This window comes from Acinonyx jubatus, chromosome C2, assembly GCF_027475565.1.
Source record: "Acinonyx jubatus isolate Ajub_Pintada_27869175 chromosome C2, VMU_Ajub_asm_v1.0, whole genome shotgun sequence".
Lineage (NCBI taxonomy): Eukaryota > Metazoa > Chordata > Mammalia > Carnivora > Felidae > Acinonyx > Acinonyx jubatus.
Genome location: NC_069384.1, coordinates 11,676,531 through 11,693,285, shown reverse-complemented (window position 1 = coordinate 11,693,285; position 16,755 = coordinate 11,676,531). Strand labels below are relative to the sequence as shown.

General features: G+C 41.1%; 1 protein-coding gene across 5 annotated transcripts in view; it reads right to left on the bottom strand.

Annotated features, from left to right (window-relative positions):
* Positions 1–412: 412 nt before the first annotated feature.
* Positions 413–16,755, bottom strand: part of TMEM50B (transmembrane protein 50B) — a 34,236-nt gene continuing 17,893 nt past the window's right edge. For 4 of the 5 annotated variants that reach the window (XM_027041684.2, XM_027041685.2, XM_015062579.3 and 1 more), the window contains 6 exons: positions 15,058–15,197; positions 12,996–13,108; positions 11,653–11,720; positions 10,723–10,815; positions 6,946–7,003; positions 413–1,876 (listed from right to left, as the gene is read on the bottom strand). In XM_027041684.2, the coding sequence (XP_026897485.1) occupies positions 1,831–1,876; positions 6,946–7,003; positions 10,723–10,815; positions 11,653–11,720; positions 12,996–13,108; positions 15,058–15,156 (477 nt within the window). In that variant the 5' untranslated portion in view covers positions 15,157–15,197 and the 3' untranslated portion in view covers positions 413–1,830. The other variant, XM_027041687.2, reaches the window with a different exon arrangement.

The following is a 16,755-nucleotide window of genomic DNA, read 5'->3' as shown; positions in this document are numbered from 1 at the left end:
CAGGAGCGCCTAGGTGGCTCAGTCAGTGGAGCGTCCAGCTTCGGCTCAGGTCATGATCTCTTGGCGTGTGGGTTTGAGCCCCACGTCGGGCTCTGTGCTGACAGCTCAGAGCCTGGAGCCTGCCTCGGATTCTGGGTCTCCCTCTCTCTCTGCTCCTCCCCTGCTCGCACTCTCTCTCTCAAAAATAAATCAACATTAAAAAAATAAAGAAAACTGCCACTGTTTTCCAGTGATTTTCCAGCACGCTGTTCGTAGCCTTCACGCTAGCATGTTACAAACAATGAGTATCACGTATTTCTCTTTATGTTCTAAAGAGAAACGGCTTCTTTGACTGGATCCACTTGAATAACTGGAAAAGGAACAAGCCAATTTTTATGGTTCGTTTTCTCCAACTGATTTAACAAGATTGGAATGGGTGAGAAGTAGTATTTATTGCTACAAGTTACAAGAGGGTGGAAACAAATAGTCTTACAATTTGTCCGAAGCAAGACAAAGTTTACTGACATTTGGAGGAAAAGACAGCAACACGGGAGGAAATAACTAAACAAGAAGGTATCTAGACAAAGGCACAGCATTCCACAACCGCTTCATACTCTGTGCACAGGCCAGCCCTCTCAGAGAGGAGGGAGGTTAAACAAAATAAGGCTTATGTTAGGAGCTGATATTGATACCGTTACTATTATTCTGTCTTACAACAAAAGGTGCTACAAAATCCCTCTGGAGGAAGAAAAGTGCCACACAAAGCCTGTATTAACAAAGAAAAGCAAAAAAGCAATTAAGACCCAGCTATCCCTTTGACATCCCTCAGAGGAATACCCGCGGTGCAAAAGCAGCGTTTCAAACTCCGCAAAAGGAGGCTTCGACTGAACGTGGACTTTGAGGTTAAAGATACATTTTGCAGGAAGAGTTGAGAGCTAGCGCAAAGAGACCCTTGTAGTCGGTAACTAAGTGGAGGAAAGGCCTAATTTTTCACTAGGTCGTAATCATTCTCTTTGGGAAGAAGTGCTTTATCTTGAGACGAATGATTCCGGTTTTTGTGATATGGTTCATGCTTTTAAACTGCAGTTGGGTCACGCTTGATGCTGAATTTTGTAATGTCGGATAATAACAGCCTGCCAAGAGAGAACCCCATTAGATCACTGGAGCTGTTTTTACAAGAAGCATGTCGCTGGGCTCCCTTACGGCCTTTTCCCATCGGCCGTACGACACTGAGCTCGTCTGATCATGTATTATCCTTTCTCAGATAAAGTCATGTTACAGGCATTGTTTTTTGAAAGAGGATTTCAAACTAGTCCTTCAGGCATTTAAAAAATCTTCATATAAAAGTCCACTTCTTTAATACAGAAGAACATTTTTCCTTTAAAAAAAAAATCTCATTTTTAAGCCAAAATAACTTACAACTTCCTGAAATACCCTTTTGAACGGTTCAGTGCTTATTTCAGATACATGGAGCTGTATTTTCTGCACGTCTTCAGAAATTCAAGATATTGAAACAAAACAGTTAACTCTAAGATGACATGATGATACAACGCTGGCTCAGTGACTAGGTCAAGGTCTAAGTCTTCAGGGATTAAAAAAAAAAAACTGATACCATCCCAGCTATATAGTTTTATATTATGTACATATTAACAATCTATTCAGTGATTTAAAAAAAAGACAGAAATTTCATAAAACTATTTCAAAATTCAGAGCATAAAAGTGTAGAGAAACGAAACATGTAATATGTAATATACAGTCTATCCCATTTGGCAATGTGTAAATTATGTTGAGAGAGAAAAACTTATCTACAAATAGAACAGAACCAAAGGAAATCTGATCTAAGAAGGGCTCTCAGGTCCACAGCTCTTCAGTTCTTCCAAATTTGTAGATCAGAGTGCTAGAAAGATATTAAAATAAATCATGAGGAAAAAACACAGGGAATGAGCAACAGTGGATTCATCTTCTAAATATGCTTTGACAGGTACCTCACTCGTTCCTGTTATCAATTTCTAAAAATAAAGACTGCAGGGGTGCCTGCGTCGCTCAGTAGTTCAAGCGTCTGACTGCTGATTTCAGCTCAGGTCATGACCCCAGGGTCGTGGGATCGAGCCCCACCTTGAGTTCCAGGCTTGGCGTGGAGCCTATTTGGGATTCTCTCTCTCTCTCTCTCTCTCTCTCTCTCTCTCTCTCTCTCTCTCTCCCTCTCCCTCTCCCTCTCCCTCTCTCTGCCTCTCTCCCACTTGCATGTGCATGCTCGCTCTCTCTCAAAATAAATCAACTTAAAAAAAATAAAAATAAAAATAAAGACTGCAATGGTGCTGGGTCTGAATGTGTTTGTTTTGTACAGCAGTTTGTTGACCTTGATGGCGAAGCTTGATTACACTTTATTAAAGCCTGGAAAGTTATTGGATAGGAAACTTGTAAGGCAAAGAGGCATTTCTTACAGTAGCAGGCATTAGGGCCCCTTTATATTGCTAGGATTCTACCACACCTGAGGTACAGTAACTGAAGAATCCTGAAACAGGCCATGCTGTAATTCTTCGTTCATTTAACATATAATTACTGTACCCTGAGGACTGGCTAGGCAGCAGGCTCTTGGCTAAGTGCCAGGAACGTATGAGTCAAAGCAAGGCAAAGCAATAATAGAGCTGAGAGCCTGAGGGAGATAATCAAATTCCAACAGAAAAAAAAAAAAAAAAATGCTGTAAAGGCGAGGAACCTGACACCAAGAGAGTGAATTATAAGGAGCTGACCGTTTTAGAGCGGTCAAGGTCTTCCTAAAAAGTGGAGAGTGAGCTGAGATTTAAACGAAGAGTGGGAATGGCCTGAGCGAAGTACAGGGGAAAAAAGGAGAGGAGCAGACAGTGGGGACACTCTGGGACTATAAGGTGAGTTGTGGGCACGCTGGATGTATTGGATTTGAAGTGTCAGCCACCCAAGAGGGGAGGAGTAGGAATCTGAACACACGGTTCAGGCGTGGAGACAGCCATCTGTGACTCATCGGAATATACGCAATAACTAGAGTCCTGAGCATGAAGGAGCTCACCTAGAAAGACAAGAGGCATGGAATGGAGCCTTAAGAAACCTCAAAAGTCAGTGGCCAGTGGGTGGAGGGCCAACGGCAAAAGGAGGCAGAGGAAGGGTAGCCAGCCACGTAAGAGCTGTACTCCGGCACTTAGAAAGACCCAGCATATGGGAAAACTGGACAGCAACATGCAGAAGAATGAACCTGGGCCACTTTCTTATACCAGACATAAAAAATAAACTCAAAATGGATGAAAAACCTAAATGTAAGACAGGAAGCCATCAAAAAAAATCCTCGAGGAGAAAGCAGGCAAAAACCTCTTTGATCTTGGCCGCAGCAACTTCTTACTCAACACGTCTCCAGAGGCAAGGGAAACAAAAGCAAACATGAACTACTGAGATCCCATCAAAATAAAAAGCTTCTGCACAACGAAGGAAACTATCAGCAAAACTAAAAGGCAACCGACAGAACGGGAGAAGATATTTGCAAATGACACATCAGATAAAGCGTTAGTATCCAAAATCTATAAAGAACTTATCAAACTCAACACCCAAAAAACAAATAATCCAGTGAAGAAATGGGCAAAAGACACGAATAGACACTTCTCCAAGGAAGACATCCAGATGGCCAAGCAACACATGAAAAAACACTCAACGTCACTCATCATCAGGGAAATACAAATCAAAACCACGATAAGATACCACCTCACACCTGTCAGAATGGCTAACGTGAACAACTCAGGCAACAGATGTTGGCAAGGATGCGGAGAAAGAGGATCTCTTTTGCATTGTTGGTGGCAATGCAAGCTGGTGCAGCCACTCTGGGAAACAGTATGGAGGTTCCTCAAAAAACTAAAAATAGAACTACCCTACGACCCAGCAATTGCACTTCTAGGTATTTATCCACGGGATACAGGTGTGCTGTGTCAAAGGGACACATGCACCCCCATGTTTATAGCAGCACTATCAACAATAGCCAAAGTATGGAAACAGCCCCACATGTCCATCGAGGGATGAATGGATAAAGAAAATGTGGTATATATATATATACAACGGAGTATACTCAGCAATCAAAAAGAATGAAATCTTGCCATTTGCAACTCCGTGGATGGAACTGGAGGGTATTATGCTAAGTGAAACTAGTCAGTCAGAGAAAGACAAAAATCATAGGACTTCACTCATATGACGACTTTAAGAGACAAAACAGATGAACCTAAGGGAAGGGAAACAAAAAGAATATAAAAACAGGGAGGCAGACAAAACAGAAGAGACTCATAAATATGAAGAACAAACTGAGGGTTACCAGAGGGGGTGTGGGAGGGGGATGGGCTAAATGGGGGAGGGGCACTAAGGAATCTACTGAAATCACTTTTGCACTAGATGCTAATTTGGATATAAATTAAAAAAAGAAAGAAAGAAAGAAAGAAAGACCCAGCACAGAGGAAGCACACGGCTGGCTGATTACCTTGCCAGGCTCTGAGCAGAATGCATAGTTGATGCAGTAGCCACAGCCCGCATGAGCACAGGCCTTTACACGGGCAAGGTTTCTGTTCGCCCGAAACTGCCCTTTCATGTGCCACAAAGGGCTGAATCTGAATTTAAATTTGATCTCTAAACACTGCCTTGAGATGTCTCCATGAGAACTTAATTGTATCCCCAGAAGGTTGCTGGTCACGTGCCAAGAAACACAGCACAAGAGAGCAGAAACTGTCAAAACATCTTTCAAAATCATGAAGGTCCAGGCCACAGCACGGTAAGAGAGCAGAGGACGGAGATCTCCCTAAACGGAGGAAATGGGGCTGAGAGTTCAGGGAGGCCAAAGAGGTCAAAGAGCTGGAGTTTGTGAGGCAGAGCACAGACAGCTGAAGAGACAGGGAGCTGGGGAGAGGCACAGGAGGCCCCCCTGGAGTCTTCTGCTGAGTACTGATCAGTAGACGAACGTGAGCAAACGACCCAAGAGAAGGGAAAGAACAACCCCCAGAGCTGTCACAGGGCTGGGAAGACGTTCCAATCTCCTAAGCAGAGTGGACAGCCTCACGATACACGGAGCATGAAATGTATCGCCTTAGTGAGGGGACAAATCAATCCTAGACTGGGGCTGCTCTCGTTCTGCCCACCAAAGCTTACAAAAGCAAGACTCCAAAGGGTCAAACTGTTTCCACATGACCTAACTGCACCCGGGACAAAGCTCAAAAATATTTAAAGGGATGCCAAAATATCCAGCCCCCCACCAGCTGTATGCGAAGAAGCAAACAGGAGGAAAGAGACCCAAAATGAAGAGAAAGTAGAAATAATCAATAGGAACAGACTCAGAACTGACACAAGGAGATGACCATTGAAATAAGATATAAACAGGGGCGCCTGGGTGGCTCAGCTCAGTGGGTTGAGCATCTGACTTCAGCTCAGGTCATGATCTCACGGTTCGTGAGTTCAAGCCCCACATCGGGCTCTGTGCTGACAGCTCAGAGCCTGGAGCCTGCTTTGGTTTCTGTGTCTCCCTCTGTCTCTGCCTCTCTCTCTCTGAAAAATAAACATTAAACAAATTTAAAAAAAGAAATAGAAATAAACATACTTCGTATGTTAAAGGAGGTGAAGGAGAGCATGAGCATGTGAAGAAGAAATCCGGAAAATCAAGCTAATGGAGACGACAAACACATGTCTGAGACGAAAGATCCACTGGATGGATGGGAGGAGTAGACACTGCAGAAGAGATCAGTGAACTTCAAGATGTAACAACAGAAAGTAACCCAAATGAAACACAGAAAGAAAACAAAAACAAAACAAAACCCCTAAGCATTAGTGAGTGTGGGATGACTTGAGCAGCCCAACATACACGTGCCTGGAATCCAAAGAGAATGGGATGGACAGAAAAAAATCTCTGAAGAAACCATGGCTGAATGCAAATTTGATGAACATGAAACCCACAGATCCAAGAAACTCAATAAACTCCAACAGAATAAATACGAAGAAAACTACATCACAGCACAGCATAATCAGATTCCTTAAAAACAGTGACAGAAACAAAGTCCTTCAAGGCTCAGATCTTCATGATTTTGGCAGGTGGGGGGGGGGGGGGATAAATTTATAAATGATGCCTAAAATACCTATCTTACCTTAAGAGACATTTGTTCTGAAATGCACAGGATCTGAGCTTCATTTTAGGGTTTGTTTTTAGAAGAGTGCCCCTAATATTGTTTTATTAATTTTGTTTTATTTTTATACTTACTTTTAGTTGAATTTTAAAAACTTAATTAAAAAAAATCCAATCTCCTGACCAGGTTTTGTATATGACATGCATGATATGTATTAATTCTGATTTCTTGCTGTTTTTCTAAGTTTATTTCTTTTGAGAGAGTGAGCGAGCACGCAAGCACGAGTGGGGAGGGGCAGAGAGAGGGAGAGAGAGAACTCCAGTGCAGAGCCTGACACAGGGCTCAATCTCAGGAACCATGAGATCATGACCTGAGCCAAAATCAGGAGTAAGATGCTTGACTGAGCCACCTAGGTGCCTCTGTTTTTCTTTTTTTAATAACGATTCTTGATACTTTTTTTTTTTAACAGGCTGTGGAAGCAGTAGTCTGGGTTCAAATCCCGGCTCTGCAATTACTAGCTGGGTGACCAGTAAGCTCTGAGCCTTATTTCCTCATCCATAAAACAGGAACACCACCTGGTCCGTAAGTATTAAGTATTTAAGACACTTCAGTGGGAATTACAAAAGCAACATATATAAATCATCCATCTGAGCTCTCTGCTCATAGCAGGACCCCAATTAAATGGTTTTATGTAGGCCCTTAGACAACAGTGGAATTGTCACCTTTTAAAAGTTCTATACGCTGTAATTGATTCAAGGGATTATATGTGTTCCATTCTGTATGTTGCTCTTAAAATGACATGACATTTCTGTCAATGTTTTAGGTGTGATCAAAAAATTAGGCAACTTACCTAAAAAATATAAGTGCATTTTGAAAAAACACAGCTAGTCCTGGATAAACATCCGTATCTGCACATTCAAAGTAAAACGGGTTAGGAGATTACAAAAGGCGAACGGCAGTAACAAAGCATCTGTGCCGTTCATAATGACGTACTCTGTATAGTATAAAATACAGCTCTCATTCATCAACTCTAAGAAACCTATAATGAAACTGAAGTAGGAGAATGCCAATCTCATTCTCCCAAAACAAAGGATTGTTCTCACTGTGGATAACGGACCGTGAACTTAATAGGTTTTCTCTTTCACCCAAAGTTAACTGCCATGGTTTGAGCTTCACCACAAGTGCTGGGGAAGCAGCAGCTCGTCCCTTTACTTTCCAAGGTCAATACCGTGCTCTCCCCTAGCTGCGGGTTTGCTTCCCACGGTCAGCTGTCGTCCAGAAGCAGATGGTCCTCCCTCTGACTTATCATCAGGTCAACAGTCGCCTAACACTAGGTCACAATGTCTATGTCATTCCCCTCCTTTCATCTTGTCACACAGACATTTTATCATCTCCCATTGTCACAAGAACAAGAAGGGGGACTAGTACAGGAGGTTTTAAGAGAGGAACTACATTCACATAACCTGTTACAATATACTGTTATAACTGTTCCATTTTATTATTAGTTACTGTGGTTAATCTCTTACTGTGTCTAATTTATAAATTTTATCATAGGTACTTAAATATAGGAAAATCATAGTATATTCAGGGTTCAGTCTTATCCACAGTTTCAGGGGGTCTTGGAACCTGACCCCTGTGGATAAGGTGGGAGACTATAGAAATACCAAACGCTAGAAAGATACACGTTAAATTCTTGATGATCTTGTACACTTATTTTCTTTCATGAATTCAGGAGTTTTATTGTGCAAATATGACAGATACAAAATGCTATAAAAATATACAAAAAGATATAAAAACATTATAATTCATCATTCTGTTTTTTCACCGGATCTCCTCTGGAGGAAACAGCTACTATCTTCAAAGGAAGAGAAAAAAAATTGGAAATTACTTGAAGTTTTGTGGATTTTTAACTTTTATGAAACTGTAACTCCTGATTAAAAATATGAGAATTGATGGAAAAACCTTCAATTTTTAGCTTTCAATATCATAGCAAAAAGTACAGCAGCATGGTCGAGAGCTCCAAGTCTGAGCCAGATCCCTGGATGTGAATCCGGACTCTACCAGCGACTAAATGTATGACCATGGGCAAACTAGTTACCTTTGATATGCCTTAATTTCCTCATCTGTAAAATGGGCATTTTAACAGCACCTACCCCACAGAGTGTGAGAAATGTGTGACCGTGTATAGTGCTTAGAACAGTGCCTGGCCCAGAAAGTGCTATATAAATGTTAGCAGCTATTATGATTAGTAATGGTTCAAGAAAAGCTGTATGGCAAAAGATCTGAAACATGGGTTAGAAATGCTCTCTGAAGTAAAAGCATATTCAGTTTATAAACAGAAAAGTGCATATAATGCACACTGCCGTAGAAATAGAAAGATAAGATCCATAACTGAGAAATTTCTCAATGTGCACTAGTTATCTTTTTAAAATTTTTTTTAAATGTTTATTTATTATTGAGAGAGAGAAACAGAGCACGAGAGGGAGAAGGACAGAGAGAGGGAGACACAGAATCTGAAGCAGGCTCCAAGTTGTCAGCACAGTGCCCGACATGGGGCTCAAACTCACGAGCCGTGAGATCATGACCTGAGCCACGCCTCAATGTGTACTAGTCCTTTAAAAATTAAGACTGAATTGGGCCACCTGGGTGACAGTCAGTTAAAGCATCCGACTTCAGCTCAGGTCATGATCCCGTGGTTCGAGAGTTTGAGCCCCACGTCGGGTTCTGTGCTGACAGCTCGGAGCCTAGAGCCTGCTTCAGATTCTGTGTGTGTGTCTCTCTCTCTGCCCCTCCCCGGCTCATGATCTGTCTCTCTGTCTCAAAAATAATAAATAGACATTAAAAAAATAATAAAATAAAAACTAAGATACGATCAACAAGGGCACAACCTTTACAAACTTAGTACTTCCCGAAACACCTTCCAGAAGTTATGATTTTTGCATATCTTCACAGTAGAAACTGTCAAGTTTCACCTGTTGCTTGAAGTAACTAAGTAGACTTTCCAAGGAAATCACTAATATCACTTAGAGTCAGGGATAAAGTGAACTTAAAACACACTTCCCTATATGATTCCATTTATATGACACAGGCAAATCTACAAATACAGAAAGTAGACGAGGGGTTGCGGGGCTGGTGGAGAAGGTAATGGGGAGTGACTGCTAATGGGTGAGGGGCTTCTTTTTGGAGTGATAAACATGTTCTAAAATTGAATCATGTAATGATAGCACAATTCTATACTAAAAACACTGAAACATATACTTTAAGTGGGTAAATTACTTGATATGCAAATTATACCTCAATAAAGCTGTTTTTAAAAAAGTGCTTTCCTTCACATGAGATTCATACTAGAACTGTGTACTCCATTAGTATTTTTAATTAACTAAAATAACACCTTTTAGATGTATTTCATGAGTGGTATTATTTAAACATCAGTTAACCACTATTCCCTTGTACTGACTTATTTTGTGCCAAGGGAAAGACAAAGATTTCCAAAGATCAAACTATGAGACTTAAGGGGTCCTATCAAGAGTATTAAAAGGTTGGCTGTGGGTAAGGACAAGGAGATGTGATAGTTCAGCAGAGCAATAGATTCCAGGGGGACAGGGATCAGAAGATCAGACGATACGTTAACTGTTACGTGTTATCTGAAACAGATTCTTGTCTTTGGAGTGAAGGATGAGAGCCAGTGAAACAGGTTGTTCTGATGCTTCTAGAAGCCTGTGCTGAAACTGGGTCCTGCCTTTCAACTCTACCCTAAAGGAAAGCTGTGGTGCCAGGAGTAGCCAGAAAACGGAACACCTGGGTGGAGCGAGCATGAATGTTTCTTCATGAAGACCACACGCAGGTTTTCAGGCTCGCCCCTAAAACGCTCCCTTGTACCTATGACTGAAACATTGCGGCTGATACTGGGGTTCACACCCCTTATCTGAAATACTTGAGACAAGGTATGTTTTGGAATTCAAATTTTTTCACATTTAAGAATGGTAACATGGGGCATAAATATCACATAGCCCCGGCTCTGTTTGGACCAGTATCCACAATCAAATAGAACCACATTCCCACACAAGAAAACATCTGAATACTTATTCAATGGAATAAAACCATAAGGAGCCCCCTGTCAACTTAGGTCGGGTTTTGCTGCCAAGGTCATAAAAAGCCTTGACTTTCAGCACTCTGTGGATTTTAGAATTGTATATAAGGGACTGCGGACCTGTACAGGTTTCGCACTTTACCCAACAACTTCTGTATCTTCACACAGTCATATCTTCAAGCTAAGTGAATAGTTACACTAAATTTTACTCCAGGTAGAGTTAACAGACTAAGCCAAACCTAAAAGACATATCTGGGGGTGCCTGGGTGGCTCAGTCGGTTGAGCGTCCGACTTCAACTCAGGTCATGATCTCACAGTTTGTGGTTTTGAGCCCCACATCAGGCTCGGGGCTGACTGCTTGCTCAGAGACTGGAGCCTGCTTTGGATTCTGTGTCTCTTGTCTCTCTGCCCCTTCCCGACTCACGCTTTGTCTCCCTCTGTCTCTCAACAATAAATAAATGTAAAAAAAAAAAAAATTAAAAAAATAAAAAAGACCTATCTGAATCTCTATGAAATAAAGGAGGAAGAAATACTTACTTTGGGTAACATATGCACCAAAAAGAATCCACATGGAAGCAATAAGTGACCCAAACATCAACATGAAACCAATGAACAGCCAAACACGAGCACCTGCATGAAGAACAGGCTTTATGATTTCGCTCATTTCTGCAGCTCCGTCCTAAGAATGCATAACACTGGAAATACTGTTAACCTAACGTATATTGTGCACGTCAAAGGCAGTCACATATTTGCATACACCTGCTGTAACAATTAACTGAATGACAATTTTAAAAACAAACAAAAGGGGCGCCTGGGTAGCTCAGTCGGTTGAGCGTCCGACTTCGGCTCAGGTCACGATCTCGCGGTCCGTGAGTTCGAACCCCGTGTCAGGCTCTGGGCTGATGGCTCAGAGCCTGGAGCCTCCTTCCGATTCTGTGTCTCCCTCTCTCTCTGCCTCTCCCCAGTTCATGCTCTATCTCTCTCTGTCTCAAAAATAAATAAATAAATAAAACAAACAAACAAACAAACAAAAAACTGAAAGGGGTTAAGCCACACCCGGAAAGAGAAAAAAGGAACATTACCTTTCTACTGGCTAGAGAAACTAACAGCCTGGCAAACTAAACTAGGTGAACTTCTACGTAATTATATGACTAAATTGATTAACTGATTAATTAAACCCCCAAGCCATCATTAGCTTTCCAGGAAGAGTAACCTGGAATCCAAGAGCCATTGATTTTAAATAATAACGTTTTATTCGTGTGAACATTTATTCAGTAAACATGACTAAAATAGTACTTCTGGCAGTAACTTTAACTTTGTTAAGGATTTAAATAACACAAGCTTTTTTTCAAAGTGCATTAAAAACCTTCTGTATAATCATAACTAGTCCTATATAAAGAGGCTGTTCTTTTCTGCTAATAAATCCCTCTTCTGCCAACATACATTAACGACTCGAAGGGCCTTTACCTGTTCTTCCTAAACAGCCGCTTTCATAGCTGTCACCTCTCACCTGAGCATTGGACACAGCATTTATCCTGGAACAACACAAAATCACTTAATAAGCTTTCATGCTGCTAGTATATTCACAGATATTTACATTCATTTAGAAGAGAAACATTTCCTACTTAAAGTCACTACCTGAATAACTGAACATATCTTTTAACTTCATGAATATCCTAGCGGAGAGAAATATTACATGCCTCGTATTTACCTAAACTACACCCAGAAGACAGACTTAATTTTTAGAGATTACTATCGTTTGTCTCCAGAGATTACGAAAGACGGGCCAATTTTCTGATTTCTTTGAGTATTTTAATTTATACATGAATGACTCAGTGTGAGTTATAGTTTAAGGTTCTCATTATAATCAAGAGTTGAGTTTCTGTGCTAAAAGTCAAGTGATGTTCTCTGAACCATTTCTCAAACTCAGACATTTGGTCTATCTGTAATTAGTAGGCCCACTTTATTCAGCTTAACATTTTTGTTAGAGTAAGGTGTGCTTATAGTAGAAATGTAGCCTTTTCTTAGCATTTTTAGTGGATGTAAGTATTTCCATCTTCAGCAATTTAACTTTTATAACTCCTCACAGTATAAGGAAATTATATAATCTTAACATAGTTTTTAAAATTAATAAAAGACATCCATGGAAAGTTTCCAAACTCTTTCATGAAGTGAGATTTAACAGATAAACCCACAAATGATTTAATAAAAAAGAAAAGCCATAGAGCAGTCTCATTGGAGGCCAATCCTGCCCTTCCCCCAGCTACTGGCAAACACAGGTAAGCAACACATTAAAAAAAAATTATACTCCATGTTAAAAGTTGCACGTGTTACAATATTGAAGAACGATCCACTATGAAAAAATCTAGAAATGTAACATTTTTTATTACATCTAAGATGCCACTCATCTTTTCAGATGCACGATTATTTTTTTTCACCACCAAGAGAAAAAAGATTATCAACTGTAATTGTAAGATACCACTGACTATAAGAAACACCCTGATATTCAGATACTCAAATATAAAAAATATTCTTGGTACTGATAAGTACTAATTGACCAGTTTAACAACATTATAAGGAGAAAAATCACACTATAACCTTTATGGGTGCTAAAATGATAGTGATTAAATCCAACACTCATTCTTGACAAAAAAATCTTAATACAATGGGGAAAAAATATATATCTTTATGTTAAAGATGGATTCGTCGCCATCGATTAAATTAAAAGGTTATCCCAGACAGCAGTAAACTATAAGGAAAAAATGTTTTGAGGAAAATGATCTTGAATTGAGAATTACCTTCATACTTACATGAAGAAAGCCAATGTGGAAAACACGCCACATGTGTGAAAGGCGTGGTTCAACTGCTCTGGCTTCGGGTACACCACAGCAGCGTCAATCATTATCCACCAACCTGTAAAAAACTTGCAAAAGAGTCCAAGGCATTAGACTAACGCTAATCCTTTGGCTTGGCATGACACTTGCTCTTTAACATTCCTGTATTCCTACAGACCATACAATATTTCTAGATTGAGCTCTGGATGTTGAAGTAGAAAAAATAAGAATCACTTGTTTACTTACTCTTGGCAGCATATGAGGTGAAGTTACCTAATCAAATCTGTGTAAGATTCTGAAGTTCTCTCAGTGCAAGATAAAGCAAAAAATTGTTACATGGGACGAATTAGCCGCTTCTTTCATCCCCCATAATTCTGTGCACGGAAGCTCTCTTAACTAACCTCTAGCTAACCAGATCCTGATTACCTGACATGTTTCATTCTCTCTAGAAAACATTCCTTTTTAACATGCCCGCGCTCTTTTGCTTCCACAAATGAGCTGTGTGCTTACCAAGGGTCAGTTATCATGTCTCCAGAACTATTTAAGCCTCTATCGCTTTAACCAATCATGTAATCTCATTAAATACTGTGTAACTGACTGAACAGGAAGGAGGAGGTCAAATGTGATGTTTCTATGTAAGCTACGCTGAAAAGACTTAGAGAAGTTGCTAAAGAATTCCACAGACATGGGGCGCCTGGGTGGCTCAGTCGGTTGAGCGTCCGACTTCAGCTCAGGTCACGATCTCGCGGTCCGTAAGTTCGAGCCCTGCGTCAGGCTCTGGGCTGATGGCTCAGAGCCTGGAGCCTGCTTCCGATTCTGTCTCCCTCTCTCTCTGCCCCTCCCCCATTCATGCTCTGTCTCTCTCTGTCTCAAAAATAAATAAATGTTAAAAAAAAAATTTTTTTTTAAAAATAAAGAATTCCACAGACAAATTACTTGCAGGGAACACGACCATAAAGTGCAAGAAAAGACTTAGAAGCATCACAGTTATCTTTACTTCCTGCTCTGGGTTATTATTTTTTTTTTCTATTGGACTTCAGGTGTAGAACCATATACTGGAAGAGATAAATTTTTAAAAATGTAGTCAATACTGAAATTTGCTTCGATACTGAAATTTGCTTCAGAAATTCGGCGAGGGCAGGGCGTGATTGATGGAATGCTGAAGCAAGACCGGTGGAGATAGTCTTTGAAGCTGGATGGTTAAGAACGTGGGTTGAGCAGGGCTCTTTTACTATTCTCCTTATTCTTGTTTACCGTACATGCTCGATGTTTTTTATAATAAAAAGTTGAGGGGCACCTGGGTGGCTCAGTCGGTTAAGCGTCCGACTTCGGCTCAGGTCACGATCTCATGGTTCGTGGGTTCGAGCCCCGCGTCGGGCTCTGTGCTGACAGCTCGGAGCCTGGAGCCTGCTTCCAATTCTGTGTCCCCCTCTCTCTCTGCCCTTCCCCTGCTCGTGCTCGCCCTCCTTCTCTCTCTCTCTCTCTCAAAAATAAATAAACCTTAAAAAAAATTTTTTTTAAGTTGAGAAAGAAAAACTGTTGGAAGAAAATTGGGCAAGAGTTTCTTCCACAAATTTCTTCCTCTCACTCTCCGTCGGTGCTGCAGCTGGGGACAAGGAGCTGGTGCCCCCTCCCTAGAGCACTGCAGGGCTTCTGGCTTGGCCCCAGGTCCTTACTGCTGTCTACACATCCTGAACCTCAGTGAGTCACGACACTATTTGGTTATCAAATTCTCCGAGCCTGACGAGCTTAAAGGACGTATACGTCTTGTATCATTGACTTAAAAATGCTACTGCCTACAATAATTGTATTATCACTTGAAGAAAAGGTACCAAGTTTAACGAATTTATAAAATCAAATGAACCCAAGGGCCTATCATGTTTTGTTCAGTAATATCTAGAACTCGAATTAATTATTGATACAAAATAATAGTGAAATAAATAGTTCTGAAAGGGTATTCAGGGCCCAAAGGAAGCGACATTAATTTTCAGGGCAAAAAATGAAATAGAAATGTCACCAACCACACTTTTTCACTTACCAGTACACCTGCCACCACAGAAGCCACGGCATTTCTTCTCTCACTCCAGTCAATACATTCACATTCTGGCCAACGGAAGTTATCTAGGAAGCCTGCCATGTTCACCCCGTAAGCATGGATTTTTCATTAAACTCTGTATTCTACAAATAAAAAGACAAAAAAAAAAAATCAATTGAAGAAAATGTTTTTATGTAGTGAAATATCTTTTCCTTTCTTAAAGTTTTGAACACAAATTTGTTTTCTGTCCAAACCTATGATTACAAAAAAAAAAAAATTAAATACTTCAATGAATACCTATGGTCATGTACGGAGGACTGTGTTGGGACACAAGGGGGAGCCTACTATTTACGAAACGAGTCCGATGGTTTTGAAACACGTCTGCCAAGTTCTCTGACGCTTCCACTTCACTGAGAAGTGAATCTATGTCCCTCCCCTGAGTTTGGGCCACCAATAAAAACGGGTGGACCAACAGAGTAGAGGAAGTGATACTGGGTCGCTTCTGCCATACAGCTTCTAGGAGTAGATAATAAAAGGCAGCGAGTGCAGTTTGTAGCTCATTTTCTAGAACACTAACACCAGAGTTCTGAGTTGCCATGTAAAGGGTCCAAGGTCACGATGCTGTGAGGAGAGCGTGTATAGGGTTTCAGGCCCACAGCTCCCAGACACCAGCTGGCATCGACTGCCAGGTGTGTGAGCAGCCACTTCTGGGTGACTCATGTTCCGGCTACTGCATTACTCCCAGACTTTACGCTTTACGAAGCCCCAGGTATACGGTGCAGACACACCATCCTGGCTCTGCCCTTTGCCAATTCCTGACCCACAGAAACCATAAGCAGAATAAAATGGCTACTTTAAACTACTAAGTTTTGGAGTTGTCAAGAATGCAGCAATCGATAACTGGAAGGAGACAAATCATGTGCATAAAGAACTATAAGGGTACATACAACATGTTGTGAGAATTTTCAAGAAGAGTACATTTAGATGAGGTGATCCAGGAACACCTTAAATTCCAAAAAGACAGGGGAAAAAACCCACAACTATTTGAAAGTACTGAAGAGTGCTGAAAAGCGGGCAGAAACTGGAGGCAATTTAACCCAGGAAAGAAAACACAGTAAGACCCACTTTTATGCAGCTTTTCCCCCTGAAGAACCCCTAGTCCCCCCACTCCCACCCCAGTGATCTCTGTGGTACGTCATGGCTAAAACCTGAGCAAAAAATGCCACAGTCTTTTTGGCTTGAGGTATCAGAGGATGGAGTTTAGGATTATTAGAGCAGCTGGGAACTGAAAGAGGAAATCTTAGAAAGGGGCGAGTCACAGGAAGAAGCCCCAAACACTTTAATATAAACTTTCTTTAAATACCTGGCTAATCCCCAAACAGCACATGCATGAAGGAAACTCCAAGAAACTCAGCAGAAAAAAAAAGCTGTAAGGCTAAAAGAACTAAACAGAGGGGCGCCTGGGTGGCTCAGTCGGTTAAGCGGCCGACTTCGGCTCAGGTCATGATCTCAAGGTCCGTGAGTTCGAGCCCCGCGTCGGGCTCTGTGCTGACAGCTCAGAGCCTGAGGCCTGTTTCAGATTCTGTGTCGCCCTCTCTCTGACCCTCCCTCGTTCATGCTCTGTCTCTGTCTGAAAAATAAATAAAACGTTAAAAAAAAATTAAAAAAAAAAAAAAAAAAAGAACTAAACAGAGAGTTTCC